Source organism: Capricornis sumatraensis, chromosome 14 (assembly GCF_032405125.1).
Source record: "Capricornis sumatraensis isolate serow.1 chromosome 14, serow.2, whole genome shotgun sequence".
NCBI lineage: Eukaryota > Metazoa > Chordata > Mammalia > Artiodactyla > Bovidae > Capricornis > Capricornis sumatraensis.
The window spans coordinates 56,697,844-56,710,284 of record NC_091082.1 but is presented as its reverse complement, the minus strand read 5'-3'; the positions used below and the strand labels follow the sequence as shown (position 1 = coordinate 56,710,284).

The following is a 12,441-nucleotide window of genomic DNA, read 5'->3' as shown; positions in this document are numbered from 1 at the left end:
GGCTGGGGGGGCACCGAGGAAATATTTGGGCTGACTGAGCCGCTGGCCCTTTAAGGCTCCTGTAACAGGACACCTCCCCGGTCGGGATGGCTTCCACTCTCCAGCCTGACTGTGTGTCTCCCCCTCCCTCCTCCCCTTCCTGCCAGTCCCAGTTCAATTTGCTGAGCAGCACCATGGACCAGATGAGCAGCCGCGCGGCCTCGGCCAGCCCCTACACCCCGGAGCACGCCGCCAGCGTGCCCACCCACTCGCCCTACGCGCAGCCCAGCTCCACCTTCGACACCATGTCACCCGCACCCGTCATCCCCTCCAACACCGACTACCCTGGCCCCCACCACTTCGAGGTGACCTTCCAGCAGTCGAGCACAGCCAAGTCAGCCACCTGGACGGTGAGTGGCGCCCAGGGCGGGGAGGGGGTGACCACATACACCCGTGTCCGCTCAGGGTTCCCAGCTGGCCAGGAGGAGCATCAGGCAGGAGGCGGGTCTCAGGGCTGGGCAGTCTGGGCGTGCCCAGCCCTCAGACGCGTGGCCAGAGTGGGCCAGCCTCCCACAGAGCCGCCCACAAAGCTCCAGAGGGGATGGACATGTCCCTCGTCCCCGGTGAGGACAGAGGCAGACTGTTCTCATCAAGACTGTCTGGCCAGCATCCCTGAGCTCAGGTGGGGGCTCTGGTTTGAATTCTGTCCTGGGTGGACAGGAGGCTCCCTGGCTTCGGACACCTGAAGCCGTCTGAGCTCGGTCCCTGGGTCCACAGAGGCCACCTCCTCCAGGCAGTGCAGGGCTGACAAGAAGCCTCTGTCGTAGGCGTGTTTAGGCGTTGCCCACTCTGTCTCTGGGTTGTCATCTCCAAGTGTGAGTGAGACAGGAGGTCGAGATGGAGCCCCAAGGCTGCAGATCCCAGGCCCTGCTGCGTGCCCTTGGGAACATCTGCATGTTCCTACCCCCCACGATCGAGATTTTGCCAACTTTGAGAACATCTCACACACCCACGGTTGCTGCTCCCCAGAAATGCTATTGTGAATTGCTGTTGCCCTAAGCTCTTGGAGTTTATGTTAACCCTTGAAACTGCCTACAATCCAGAAGGGAGAATCTGTTACTGACCCATTTATAGTCCAGGACTGGGCTTCCCAGGTGGCGGTAGTGGTAAAGAACCCACCTGTCAGTGCAGGAAACCTGAGATGTAAGTTCGATCCCTGGGTTGAGAAGATCCCCTGGAGGAGGACATGACAACCCACTCCAGTATTCTTGCCTGGAGAATCCCATGGACAGAGAAGCCTGGTGGGCTACAGTCCACAGGGTGGCAAAGAGTCAAACTCGACTGAAGTGAATTAGCACGCGTGCAGGATAGTCTAGACCGCCTTCTCAGAGTTATGCAGATACCGGCGGGGGCAGGGGGCGCTGGCATGGGAACTGCACTGTCCCTACTGTGGCTGAGCGAGAAGCAGGCTGCCCGATGTCCCCGTGGGGGCAGTGTAAAGGCTGCAGTCTCCGAGACCCCTGGATACACTAGCAGCTCACCTCTGAGCATTGGGTACACAGGGAATGGGGCAGGAAAGGGCACCCCAAGGACCTGCCACGTCTCCTGCCTGCTCCCAGGAAGGCAAAGTGAGCCTGCCTCTGGTTCATGCTCTGTGGACCCCTGGCAGGTCCTGGCCATGGGGCCACATCACGTTCTCCAGGAACAGCAGCTCTGTGCTCACTCATAGCTCCTGGCAAAGGACCCTGGAGCAGACGAGGCTGGGCTGTGCCAGGGGGCTGGTTCCGGCCCCCATGGAAGTGCTGAGAAGGTGACACTAAGGTTCTGCCACTTTAAGAACTGGTTCCCACTGTCCCCAGTGCCCACTGCCCAGACTGTGGTTTTCCCACACTCTGGGGAACCAGAGATGGGGTGGAGCAAAAGGCAGCCTGAGGGCCCCCTACAGCTATTTCTGAGTTCTTGCTTGAGCAGTGGGCTCCCGAGATGCTGGCCCATTGCTGAGTCAAGGCTCAGACTGACTCCGGGGCTTGCAGTGGCCAAGGGAGCACCTGGTCCCGTTGGTGCCCGGATGGCCTCATCTGCAAATGTTCATTCCTTTGCTCTATTGGTGAAGGTGATAAGGCTTAAATGGGATGGTGCCTGTGCTGCATGGGGCTTAGTGCTGGCATGTCTTTACTATTTCCTTAGATGATGGGGGTGCCATGGAGCCTGGTCCTCCTGGACAAAGTTGTTTACCCAAAGCTGCATCTGCCAGGGATTCTTTATGGCCTGTGGGGTCCTGCCCCCCACACCCCTGCTGTGAGGTCTGGCCCTCGAGACGTCACTGCACTTGCACACCTCAAGCAGCAGGAGGCTCACTACCACTCTTATTCCAAGTTCCCACTCGCTTCTTAAGCCCTTTCTCTCTCTTCTAAGCGGAAGGATCCCGGGCCCGTCTTCACTGACATTCTGTCATCAGGGCCCAAGTTGATGGTTCTTAGGAGTCCTGGTGGGCAGCTTGTGGGGGTCCTGGCTCCCTTCCTTTCCACTGTTTGAGGATGCTGGTGGAATCTCTGTCGCATCTTGGGGGCTTGGAACGCCTGAAATGGTCTGAGCTGGTCCTCGGGGAGGGATGGGAGCTGCCCCTTGGTGCCTGGTTTCCTCTACCATCCCCTGCCAGGTGTGTGACCTTAGGGTTGGAGGGGCTCATGACTTGGTCACAGTTGTGCTGGCCCTAAGTGGTCGCATGGGTGGTCTGTCCAGGGGGCAGAGGAAGCCTCGCTTGTCCCAGCGGCTCTGCCTCCAACCTCCAGCCCCTCTCACCACCCCCCACCCCCAGTGCCCAAGCAGTGGATACCTCCCTCCCTCCCTTCCTCCCCACACACCCCCACCCTCCGCCATGGCTCATGGAGCTGAGTGGAGGAAGACGGTGCTCACAAATCCCCCTCTCCAGCCCTTCTCCATGCCAGGGTAGAGATGGAACAAACATTGATAATGAGATTTTTGGCACCTCGGTTCTGGGAGCAGACCCCGTCCCCACAGGCTCTCCTCCTTGCCCAGGGAGGGGGCAGATGGGCGACCAGCTCCCGGTGAGGACGGAGACCACCGGGCATCCTCCCTGCTCACGGCTCCGGGGCCCTGGCTGTGCAGGCACTGCTCAGACTTGCCGCTCGGGCTTGCCATCCTGGCCTCCGCTGTGCCGCCCGCTGCCCCCTACGCCAGCCTGCTGGTAACTGATAGATAATTCATATTTTTCTCAAGTGCAATTCCAGATTGACTGCTGCCTTCACTCCTCTCCCTGCTCAGGCAAAACACCCTCACCAGCCCCCACATGGCTGCAGCTGTTAATGGGGTCTTTGGCTTCTGTTTGGCCAATCCCCACTGCGAGTCCCACAGCCCTGGATGGATCTACTCTGACCTGACTTCAGGTCAGGTCTTCAGACTTCAGGTCTCATACCCACACTGAGGGCTCAGAAGGGCCTGGAGCCCTCAGCTCATAGGATATGTGCACATCTGCGTGCATGCAACTCTCAGATATGCATGCACAAACACGAACACGTGTGCAGACACGCACACGTAGCACACACATGCAGACATGCACAGACGTTCGAACACTGCAGACATGCGCAGACATGCGAACACACATGCAGACATGCACAGAAGTGCGAACACATGCAGACACGCACACATAACACACACATGCACACCACACCACACGTGTGCACATGCTTGCATGCAGATACTGTGCGCACATGGGAGCACATGTGCAGGCATGCATACATGTTCTTAAACACACGCACGTGTGCGGGCGCCTCCTGGTTGCTGCCCAGGGTTCTGACAGCCCCTCCCCTCCTCCAGGAACCGGATCGGTGGGTGGCAGGTAACTGAGCAGCCAGAGGAGGGGCCTGGGCTCTTCCTGAGACTGAACAAGGGGCAGGGCCAAGGCCAGGTGGGTGTGTGGCCAGTCAGGGCACTGTCACAGGAGGTTCTGTAACCCCACCCCCCAGCAGTGTTCGCTGCCTGTGAGCATCCCGGCTGTGGCTTATCCATTTTGGGTGTCCTGCGCTTTGGAGAGAGACAGGCACCATGAAAGCTCATGGGTGTGACTGAGGCTGGCGCCCTTGGGCACTGATGCTCTTTGGGCTGGTGGGTGGGTGGAGCCAGGCTGGGGATGGAGGTGCCCGGTTCCCGGGTCCCTGTTTCACACCCTCCCCGGACATGGCGGGTCGTCCTCTGTTGACCTCTGGATGGCCACTCCCACCCTGGGAGGCCCCCTACATTGTCAGTGTGGGGACAGCTGGTGACAAGAGTCCCAGGGAGCAGAGAGCAGCAGCAGCCCCTGTGAGGGCGTCTGGATGCTATTCAGCCCAGCCCAGCCTCCCCCTGCTCCCAGGCTGAGCCTGGGAGCCAGGGAAGGGCTGTCCTTAGTGTTCTGGAGGTTTGGGGAGGGGGTTCCGAGGGCAGAAGGGCGACTTGCTGTGGTCAGAGCCCTGGCCCAGCGGGGCATCTATAGTCGCCTTGGGCAGACTGGGTGGCACTGCTGATGACCCACAGGGCAGGCTGCCCTGAGGCGAGATGGTGTGGGTACGCGGGAGTGTGAGGGCACAGCTGGCCCCTGGGGGACCTATGGACAGCCTGCCAGCCTGGACAGAGCCCCTCAGTGACCTCCAGCTGCCCTCAGACTCAGTGGGGAATGTGTCCATCTGTCTGTCTTGGGGGCTAGCTGGCCCACGAAGGCCAAGTGATGCCCCTCCTAGAAGCACATGGTGGGGGCCCAGGAAACACAAAGGCACTTCATGGGATTCCTGAGTAGAACGGGGCTGAGTCAACACTAATGGATTTGGGAGAAAACTTTCCAGCCCCTCGGAGGTTTGCAAGCAGGAAAATAATAGTGGAGGTGTCCCAACATGATCGCGGTATCAATTGCGTTATCCTAAAAGTTTATGGAATGCATAAGTGGAATTAATACCTTTTACTGGCACCAGGAGCAATTATACGTATTTGAAACTGAAGGAAGAGTCCTAACAATGTACATTGTGGAGATGAAACGCGGGTTATTTAGGGGAATCGGGTGCACCACCCTCAGGGAGGGTCTTCAGCAAACCTCACCCTGTATCGAGCTTGAGGGCAGGGCTCCCTGTGGCTGGACTTGGGGTGTCAATGCCTGGCTTGCGACCCGAGGTAGGGGTCACCTCTTCTCCTTCTGTCCCCTCAAGCAGCCAGAGAGCCCTGCTCCTGGAGGTCACAGAGCTCAGCTTGGGGGCCCCTGAGAGGAGCCCCGAGTCCCTGCTGCTGAGGGGTGCTCCCAGGGCAGGTGCCACCTCCCGCCCCAAGGTTCTTGTAGAGGAGCCCCTGGGTTTCAGGGTCCATTTCGGAAGTGTGGGGCTGTGGAAAGGGCACAATGTGATCCACATCATTTCTCATCTCCTGGGACTTTTTTCTGAGTTGGACACAGCTCTGTGGAGTTTGGGGTGACCGGTTTGTGGATCGACAGTGCCCCTGCAGGGTCCCTCTGTGGGCAGGCCCCACCAAGAGCACCCCAGTACATGCTATAGGCTCTCAGGGTCTCCCCACTTTACTGATAAGGCTCGGGTGGCCAGGTCCCTGCTCAAGGTCACTCATCAGCAAAGGGAGAGAGGGGTTGGAACCCCAGCAGCCTGACCTCTGGCTTTCATTACTTAGCTTGTAGGCACAGCCTGTGTACCTCTGTGGCACGCATCTAAGGAGAAGCGTTCTCCCAGCTCTGAGGGCTGGGTCTGCAGACACTCCCAGGACCCAGGGGACCAGTGGTTAGGGGAGCTGACCCCTCAGAGATCCAGAGCCTGCCAATGGCTATGGCAGGAAGCACCCAGGCCCCCAGCAAGTCTGTGATCACTGTTCGTCAGCAAGTGAGTGACAGCTGCCCCTGGGCAGGTGGAGTCTGCCTGGCCGCGTTCTCTCTCTGCTTCTTATTGACTAATGAAAACTCCTCAAGAGCATTTTATAACTAGAATCGGGACTGACCAGGCTCAAAAGTAAAAGTAGCCACAGGCCAGGAGAGCCTGGGGGTCAGGGGAGCTGGGCATGGGACCTGCCTCTCTTACTCTCTTGCCACACCTCAGCCAGGCCTGCCATTCTCAGCTCACTCTCAGGTTCCCTTAGCCCCCTTTCTGGGTGGGAAAGTGAGGACAGAAGGGGAGACCCCACCTCGGTTTCTCCTAGAACCACTGGTGCAGTGGCAGGGGGCTGAGTGCCCTGGACCTTGGCCATGGGAAGCTCGGGATGAAGGTCACAGCTGAGCAGTGAGTGGAGGCTTTGTGTCCAAGCCAAGTGGGTCCCTGTGGTTGGTTATCAGGGAAATCTGCTTTGGGGTTTTCTCAGATCCAGAACTTGGAAGGCAAGTTCAAGTTCATGGATCCCTCAGAGTTTCTAGGGCAGGAAAGCCCCTGTGAAATATACACAGGGTTGAGTGAAGTAGATGATCAGAGGCTGTTGGGAAAACCACTCAGTGGCTTAGAGGCAGAGTCCTCAGGATCACAGACCTACCAGGGCGAGGCCCCCTTCCTATGTGGGGTCCTGGTGTTGGGGAGGGGAGCAGCCAGTGCCTCTAGTGCCCAGGGAGGATGAGCCCAGGTGGTGCTGATGTCATAGGAGAGCCTCATGCTGCGCTGCATGGGATCGGACATTCAGAAGTCAGTACTCCCTGCCTCGGACCCTTCACTGGCTAGTTAAAAGTTCCAGCGAAAACTTTGATTGCGGCCATCTGTACTAAAAGCTGAGAAATGGCCACCCACCATGTCCAGGGCATGCAGGTCCTAGGGTTTCTCTCCTGCTGGCCGGGAGTGGGGTTTATTTAGTGAAGAAACGCTCTCACTGCTTTCTGGCTGGAGGGTGTGGCTTTAACTGTGGTCCCCAACTGGGGGCTTACCTGTGGCAGCCGTGGCAGGAAGGTCAGAGGCAGGAAGGTGCTTCCTTAGGGCTCCTGCTGGGACCGAAGTGACAGCCCTCCAGGAGGCCACCTTGAGTGTCTGCCACTGCCGTGGCCACTGCCCAGCGTCCCCTCCCTGCGTCCCCTCAGCCTCCTGCAGCTGGTTCAGCTCTGGCCCCGATGCCCCTAGGCCATCCGGAAGCTGCAGGGAGCTGGGGGAATGACTGCCCGCACTGAACAGCCCAGTGTCCAGAATGGCATGCCCATAGGCAGAGGCTCTGGGACTGTCCTGTGAGTGAAAGCTGGCCGCTGACCCTTGCCTTCACCGTGCCGACAAGGCCACGACAACTCAAAAAGGCACAAGGGGGTAGGGTGAGCATAGTGGGGGCCTCCTCCCCCGGCCATCCCGTGGGCCCTCCCGGCACTGGATCAGAGCTGGGCTGGTAGGCAGCCTCCCCATGCTGCCTCATGTCAGGCAGTTCTGAGGTCTGGCCATGGCCCTGCTAGCTGGGTTCTGGCCAGAGCACTCTCTCCATGAGGCCAGCTGGGGGGATGCCCACTGCAGGCAGGGACACCGGACTTCAAAGGAGGCTGGCACAGACAGTCTGGCAAAGTCAGAAGCCAAGTTTATGGGCAGAGGAACCGAGTTTGGACCCAGCAGAACCGAAGTTTGGTGCTTCGGATGGTGACGTTGTTTGTGCCCTGGGAGTAGGGGGTGGGGGCACGTCCTTCCTCCTCGGGGTCCGGGCTGGCCACATGTTGTGTCTGGGTCACTGAACATGGACCAGATGGAGCTCAGGGTCCCCACCTGCCCCTGAGGGTGTCACTGGGGCCACGGGCACGGCCGGCCTCTGGGCAGCTCCCTCCTCCTGGAGGGACCAGAGTGAGAGAGGAGACAGTAGGACCCCCTGTGTGCCAGGACCCCGCAAGCACTGTTCACGGGGGAGCCGGTGACTCGATACGGCCCTTTGGGGTCGGAACTGAGGCTCATCACACAGCATCTTGACAGAAAAGTGGGGGCTGGAGCATCCAGGCCAGCTGCCTCCCCTGCAGCTAGCTGCCCCCCAACAATCCCCACCTGGACACCCCTCACTGCACCAGGAGGCTGTCTTACGCTCCTTCTGTGGTTGAGGGGGACGCCCCCCTCCCCAGCAGGACAGGGCAGGTCAGGCTCTCGCCTGTTGGTCCCCTTGTCCCAAGAGGCTGGGGCTCAGCAAGCTGGGATGAAGGGCGGTACAGCTGGCCCCGTGTCCTTGTCCACCTGCCTCTTTGAGCTGCGTGGTCTTCACGGCCCCAAGTCAAGCCCAGTGGTGACAAGGGGTCTGGGGATGGAGCTCAAGGGCCCAGGGCTGCACCAACCCAGCTTTTGGAGGCAGAGCTCTGCGTTGCTAAAACATCAGGGTGAGAGGGTGACCTCGAGGGGGAGGTTGTGTGCCAGTGGACCCAGCACAGAGAAGGTGTCAGTAAACGGTGGCCATGCAGATGGCCCCGGGATCCCTGTTGAGAGTGCCGGGCAACTGCGCCCACTCACGGGCTTCCCGGCCTCGACACTAGCAGACATGGCCTCCCCAGACCCCCCTGGTCTGTGCCCCGCGTCTGGCCAGGCTTTGGGTGGGCCCTCGGCTCCTGCCCCGCTGGCCACCCTGCACAGCAGGCCCGGTGCCCACTGGAGCCTCTCTCCTGGGTCAGCTCAGCGCACACCTGCTGTCCACCTCGCCCCTGATTTTAGCCCAGGACAGAAGCCACTTCCCCTGGCAGCCCACAGCCTTGAGTGGGATGAGGAGTGGGCTGGTTTGGAGGTGCAGCTCGCTGAGGTGTCCCTGAAGGCCCCTCTCTCTCTCCAGGGGACAGCTTCTAGACCACAGCCTCCAGGGCCTCCCCAAGATGGTAGTGAGGGTCCCTCAGCACCAGCACAGCCTGTTTCCACCTCCAGGTCCACTGGGCTCCTGGTGAGGGGAGCCCAGGCCAGCCAGCTTTGTGGGGGTGTCAGCAGTAGCATCTCCCACACCACCCCATCCCAAGCGGGGCGCTGTTGAGGAATCATAGCGGCCTTCCTTCTCTGCTGGCCAGGCACCGGCTGCTGCCCTGGGCATCCCAGGTTCCCTGGATCCTCCAGCCACCAGACCCGCATCCAGGGTAGAGTGTTGGCCATGGGTTTCCTTGTGTGTGGGTTTCCAGTGAAGACCTTCGCTGCCTTCTGAGTGTGGGTGCCCTGACGCAGGCTGCGGTGATGGTCATAGGTGCCCCCACAACCCCCAGGCCAGTCACCTCGCTGGCGTCTGTCAGAGCTCCCCGTGTCCTCAGTCCCTCTTGGCTGAGTGAAGACGGGAGTGTGGGAGTGGATCTGTGCCAGTGATGGGGAGCTGGCCAGGAGTAGGGGGCACTATCCCTGTGGTTTGTGTCACCCTGGGAGGCCTCCTCCCCTGAGGGGAGAAAGAAGGCTGAACCAGGGGTTCTTATGAGCTTTGGAAGCTGCCTGGGACTCCACAAAGCTTCTTGCCAAGCACTCTGCTGATCTACTCAGGAGCTTTTCTAGGGTGAGTGAGGGTCTGTGGTCTTGAGGAGGTCCTCAAAGGGTCCGTAACCCAAGAGCAGGGAGAAACGTGGGTGTGAGCACCAGCGCATGCATGCACACACACACAGAAAGCAGATAAAAGTGGTCTATAAAAAAATCATTAAAAAAAATAAAGCCCCCACTGCGGGCCCCGTCTCCCAGAATCTGTTGTAACAGATTCACCCAAGCTGGTTAACGGTATTTGTGGTTTGCAAGACGCTACACGTCCCTGGAAAATGACAGACAAGTTATTATCACCTCTCCACTCTGCTCCTGCCCAAACCTGCCCATGCCGGGCACCCAGCTGCCGAGGAGCGGGCGCGAAGAAATTAACAGCCACCACGCCGCGCCCGCCACCCGCCGCCCTCTCCCCCATCACCCCCGCACCAGCCCTGCCAGGCCTGCGGCTTCCAGCCAGGCCAGGCCCATCGTGAGCTGGGCGGGGGACGGGGAGGCGTGGATCTGAGGGGAAGAGCTGGTGGGGGCGGGATGGGCACACACCAGCGTTTGGGCGAACCATTTCCTGCAAACACGAAGGAACACACGCATCCCCGAACAGGCAAGTCCTGACGGCTCCGTGTCAACAGCCGAAGATAAATAAGATTTTATCAGCTCGGAATCTGTTGAAACACATCCATCTAGCGGTCCTAGGGAAGGAGAGGCAGGCGGGAGGGAGAGAGGAACTGTCTCCACGTGATCTTTCTTACAGAACCGAGGAGGACCCAGGAGCCCTCCTCCCTGCCCCGTGCCCAGGATGGCCTGAGGCCCCGGAGCTCTGGGAGGAGGGGGAGGAGCTGGAGGAGGGGTGGAGGGCTCCTTCATTCCCTCCAGGTCCCACACTGCACCCAACCACTGGTTTGCCCCCCGCCCCTCCGGCCTGCCCCCTCCCCTCCCAGGCTTCCCTCCTGCCCTGCAGGCCAGCGACCACAGGTGTCACCACTGATGCTACCAGGGTGTGGAGACCTCAGGTCTCTCTCCCTGACGCTACCGGACTCTGGCCAAGCTGGACATCTGTGGATCCACCCACTGCTGGAGTGGGGGCATGACCTGTGTGTGTGCCCAAAGGCCACAAGAGCAGCCAGTAGGGAGGGCAGCAGTGGGTTGGGGGGGCACCCCTAAGGGGAGCAGTGCAGAGCCAGTGACTGGCCTTGCTAGGACCACAGAGGGAAGAGTGTCCTCTGCACCCTCACCGCTGGCCGGTGAGGCACACCAGGTGGCGGTGTGCTCCCAGCCTAGCCGGCTTTTGGCTTTCACCAGGGTGGCCTGGCTGCCGCTGCCCGGCGGTACCAGGGACAGCTCCCGGCAGCTCCTCCCAGAGGGTGGGGCGTCCTCAGCTCTGGCGGAGGTGGCCGGTGGGGCTGGGGCAGGCAGCCCAGGGGGAAAGGCTGCGTGGGTGGGGCGGGGGTTCTGAAGCCAGGGGGTGATCAGGGAGCCTGGGGGGTTGGGGTAGGGGGGCAGCAGTTTTGCACCTCCCGAGGCTGAGCCTGGAGCCTGGCTCCACCCTGTTGGCTCTATTCCCTCCTCAGTGGGGCTGCCAGGAGTGCCTGGTCTTGGTAGACCTTACCCATCTCAGGGCTTGGGCGGGAGCACAAGTCAGAGGGTGAATGGGACTCCCGGAGGGGGACCTGCACAGCCGACGGTCATGTCACAGAAAGGACTGTCCAGTGGTTAAGGCGTCCCAGCTGTCCAGCCCAGAGCTGAAACGGACAGTGGCCAGACCTCAGGCAGTATCGCCATGCAGACCACCCCCCAGTAGTCCAGGCCGACACTTTGCAGTCCTTTGCATGCCCCTCCCAGTCCTGGGTCACCTCATTCCCTGGGCCCTCCGAAGGCAGGTGGGTTGCCTGCAGGGGAGGAAGCCCCCTCTGGGATCCAACAGCCACAGCAGGAGGCCATGAGGCTGCGTGGCCTTTGGGCATGAGCTGTGAGCCTTGGCTAAGTCTAGATTTTTCTGGGGGCGGAGGGCCTCTCGGCTCATTTCCTTAGTGAGCCAAGAGCTGGGCAAACACTAGGCGTTCAACAAAGGCTTGCTGAGTGGATGGCTCCCAGCATCCCAGCTTCTTCATCCATCACTGCTTGTATTCAGGTCCCTGTAGTCCACCTGAGGCCTGCCATTCCCTGTGGGGCCCTCCTCCACCAGGAAGACCCCCTGGGTAATCCTCTGGAGCTCCTCCATGACGATGACCAGGTAGTTTCATCCCGAGACTAAGTGCACACTTGTCTCACGTCAGGGACGGGCCCTGAAGCCTCGTACGTGGGTGAACAAAAGAGCTGGGCCCTCGGCTGGCATCTGGGGTTTGCTTTGGGCTGGGCTACTGCTGCCTGGGCACAGATCTCGAGACAGGACACTCAGCCGATCTCCCAAACTGGTGAAGGGGCAGCATTTATCCTGATGGGGACACAGGAGGTCAGCGGTCACCTCCCTGGGATGCAAGCTGCCCCCTGCTGTGTGGCCTCTGAGCCTGCTGTCTGGCAGCTGAGGGCCCACCTGCATCCGTAGCGGGTGTGCCTGCCTGCAGCAGCGGGGTTGCAGGCACAAGTGGACAGAGCATCTGGGAGGGGACAAGCCCTGTGGGCATCCGATCTCTTCAGTGACAGGGGTACAAGGGCACTCGTCTTGTAGCCAGCGCCAATGGAGTTGGGCAGGGTCTCCATCCCCCAGGACGCCACTAGGGAGACCCTCCCACTTGTTCCCCAAGCCCCCCAGACCCACCGCAGGGACAGGGCAGCGTTTCTGGCTGGGTTTCAGTTCATCAGAGGAAGGACAGCTGTGCTGCTCAGGGCCGAGGGCGCTGAGGGGCAGGGACCCTTTTCTGCTGGGCTCAGGGTAAGCTCCATCTCCCTTGCTCTTCCTGGACCCGGAGTGGCTGAGGTTAGGAGTCCCTGATGGTCCACTGTGTCCCTTGGTGGCCAGGGAGGCAGTGCAAGTGGCCAGGGTGGCCTTCATCTATGGGTCATGGTGTCAGACGCCAGCTTCCTTGGCAAAGGTAGGCTCAGACCTGCTCATCCTCTGGACTGCAGC

The 12,441-nt window shown here is 60.5% G+C and overlaps 1 protein-coding gene across 4 annotated transcripts in view; it reads left to right on the top strand.

Annotated features, from left to right (window-relative positions):
* The window catches only part of TP73 (tumor protein p73), a 47,749-nt gene that overhangs the window by 26,755 nt on the left and 8,553 nt on the right, over positions 1-12,441 (top strand). For all 4 annotated transcript variants that reach the window (XM_068985578.1, XM_068985579.1, XM_068985577.1 and 1 more), the window contains exon 3: positions 147-389. In XM_068985578.1, the coding sequence (XP_068841679.1) occupies positions 147-389 (243 nt within the window). The remainder of the gene's footprint in view (positions 1-146; positions 390-12,441) is intronic.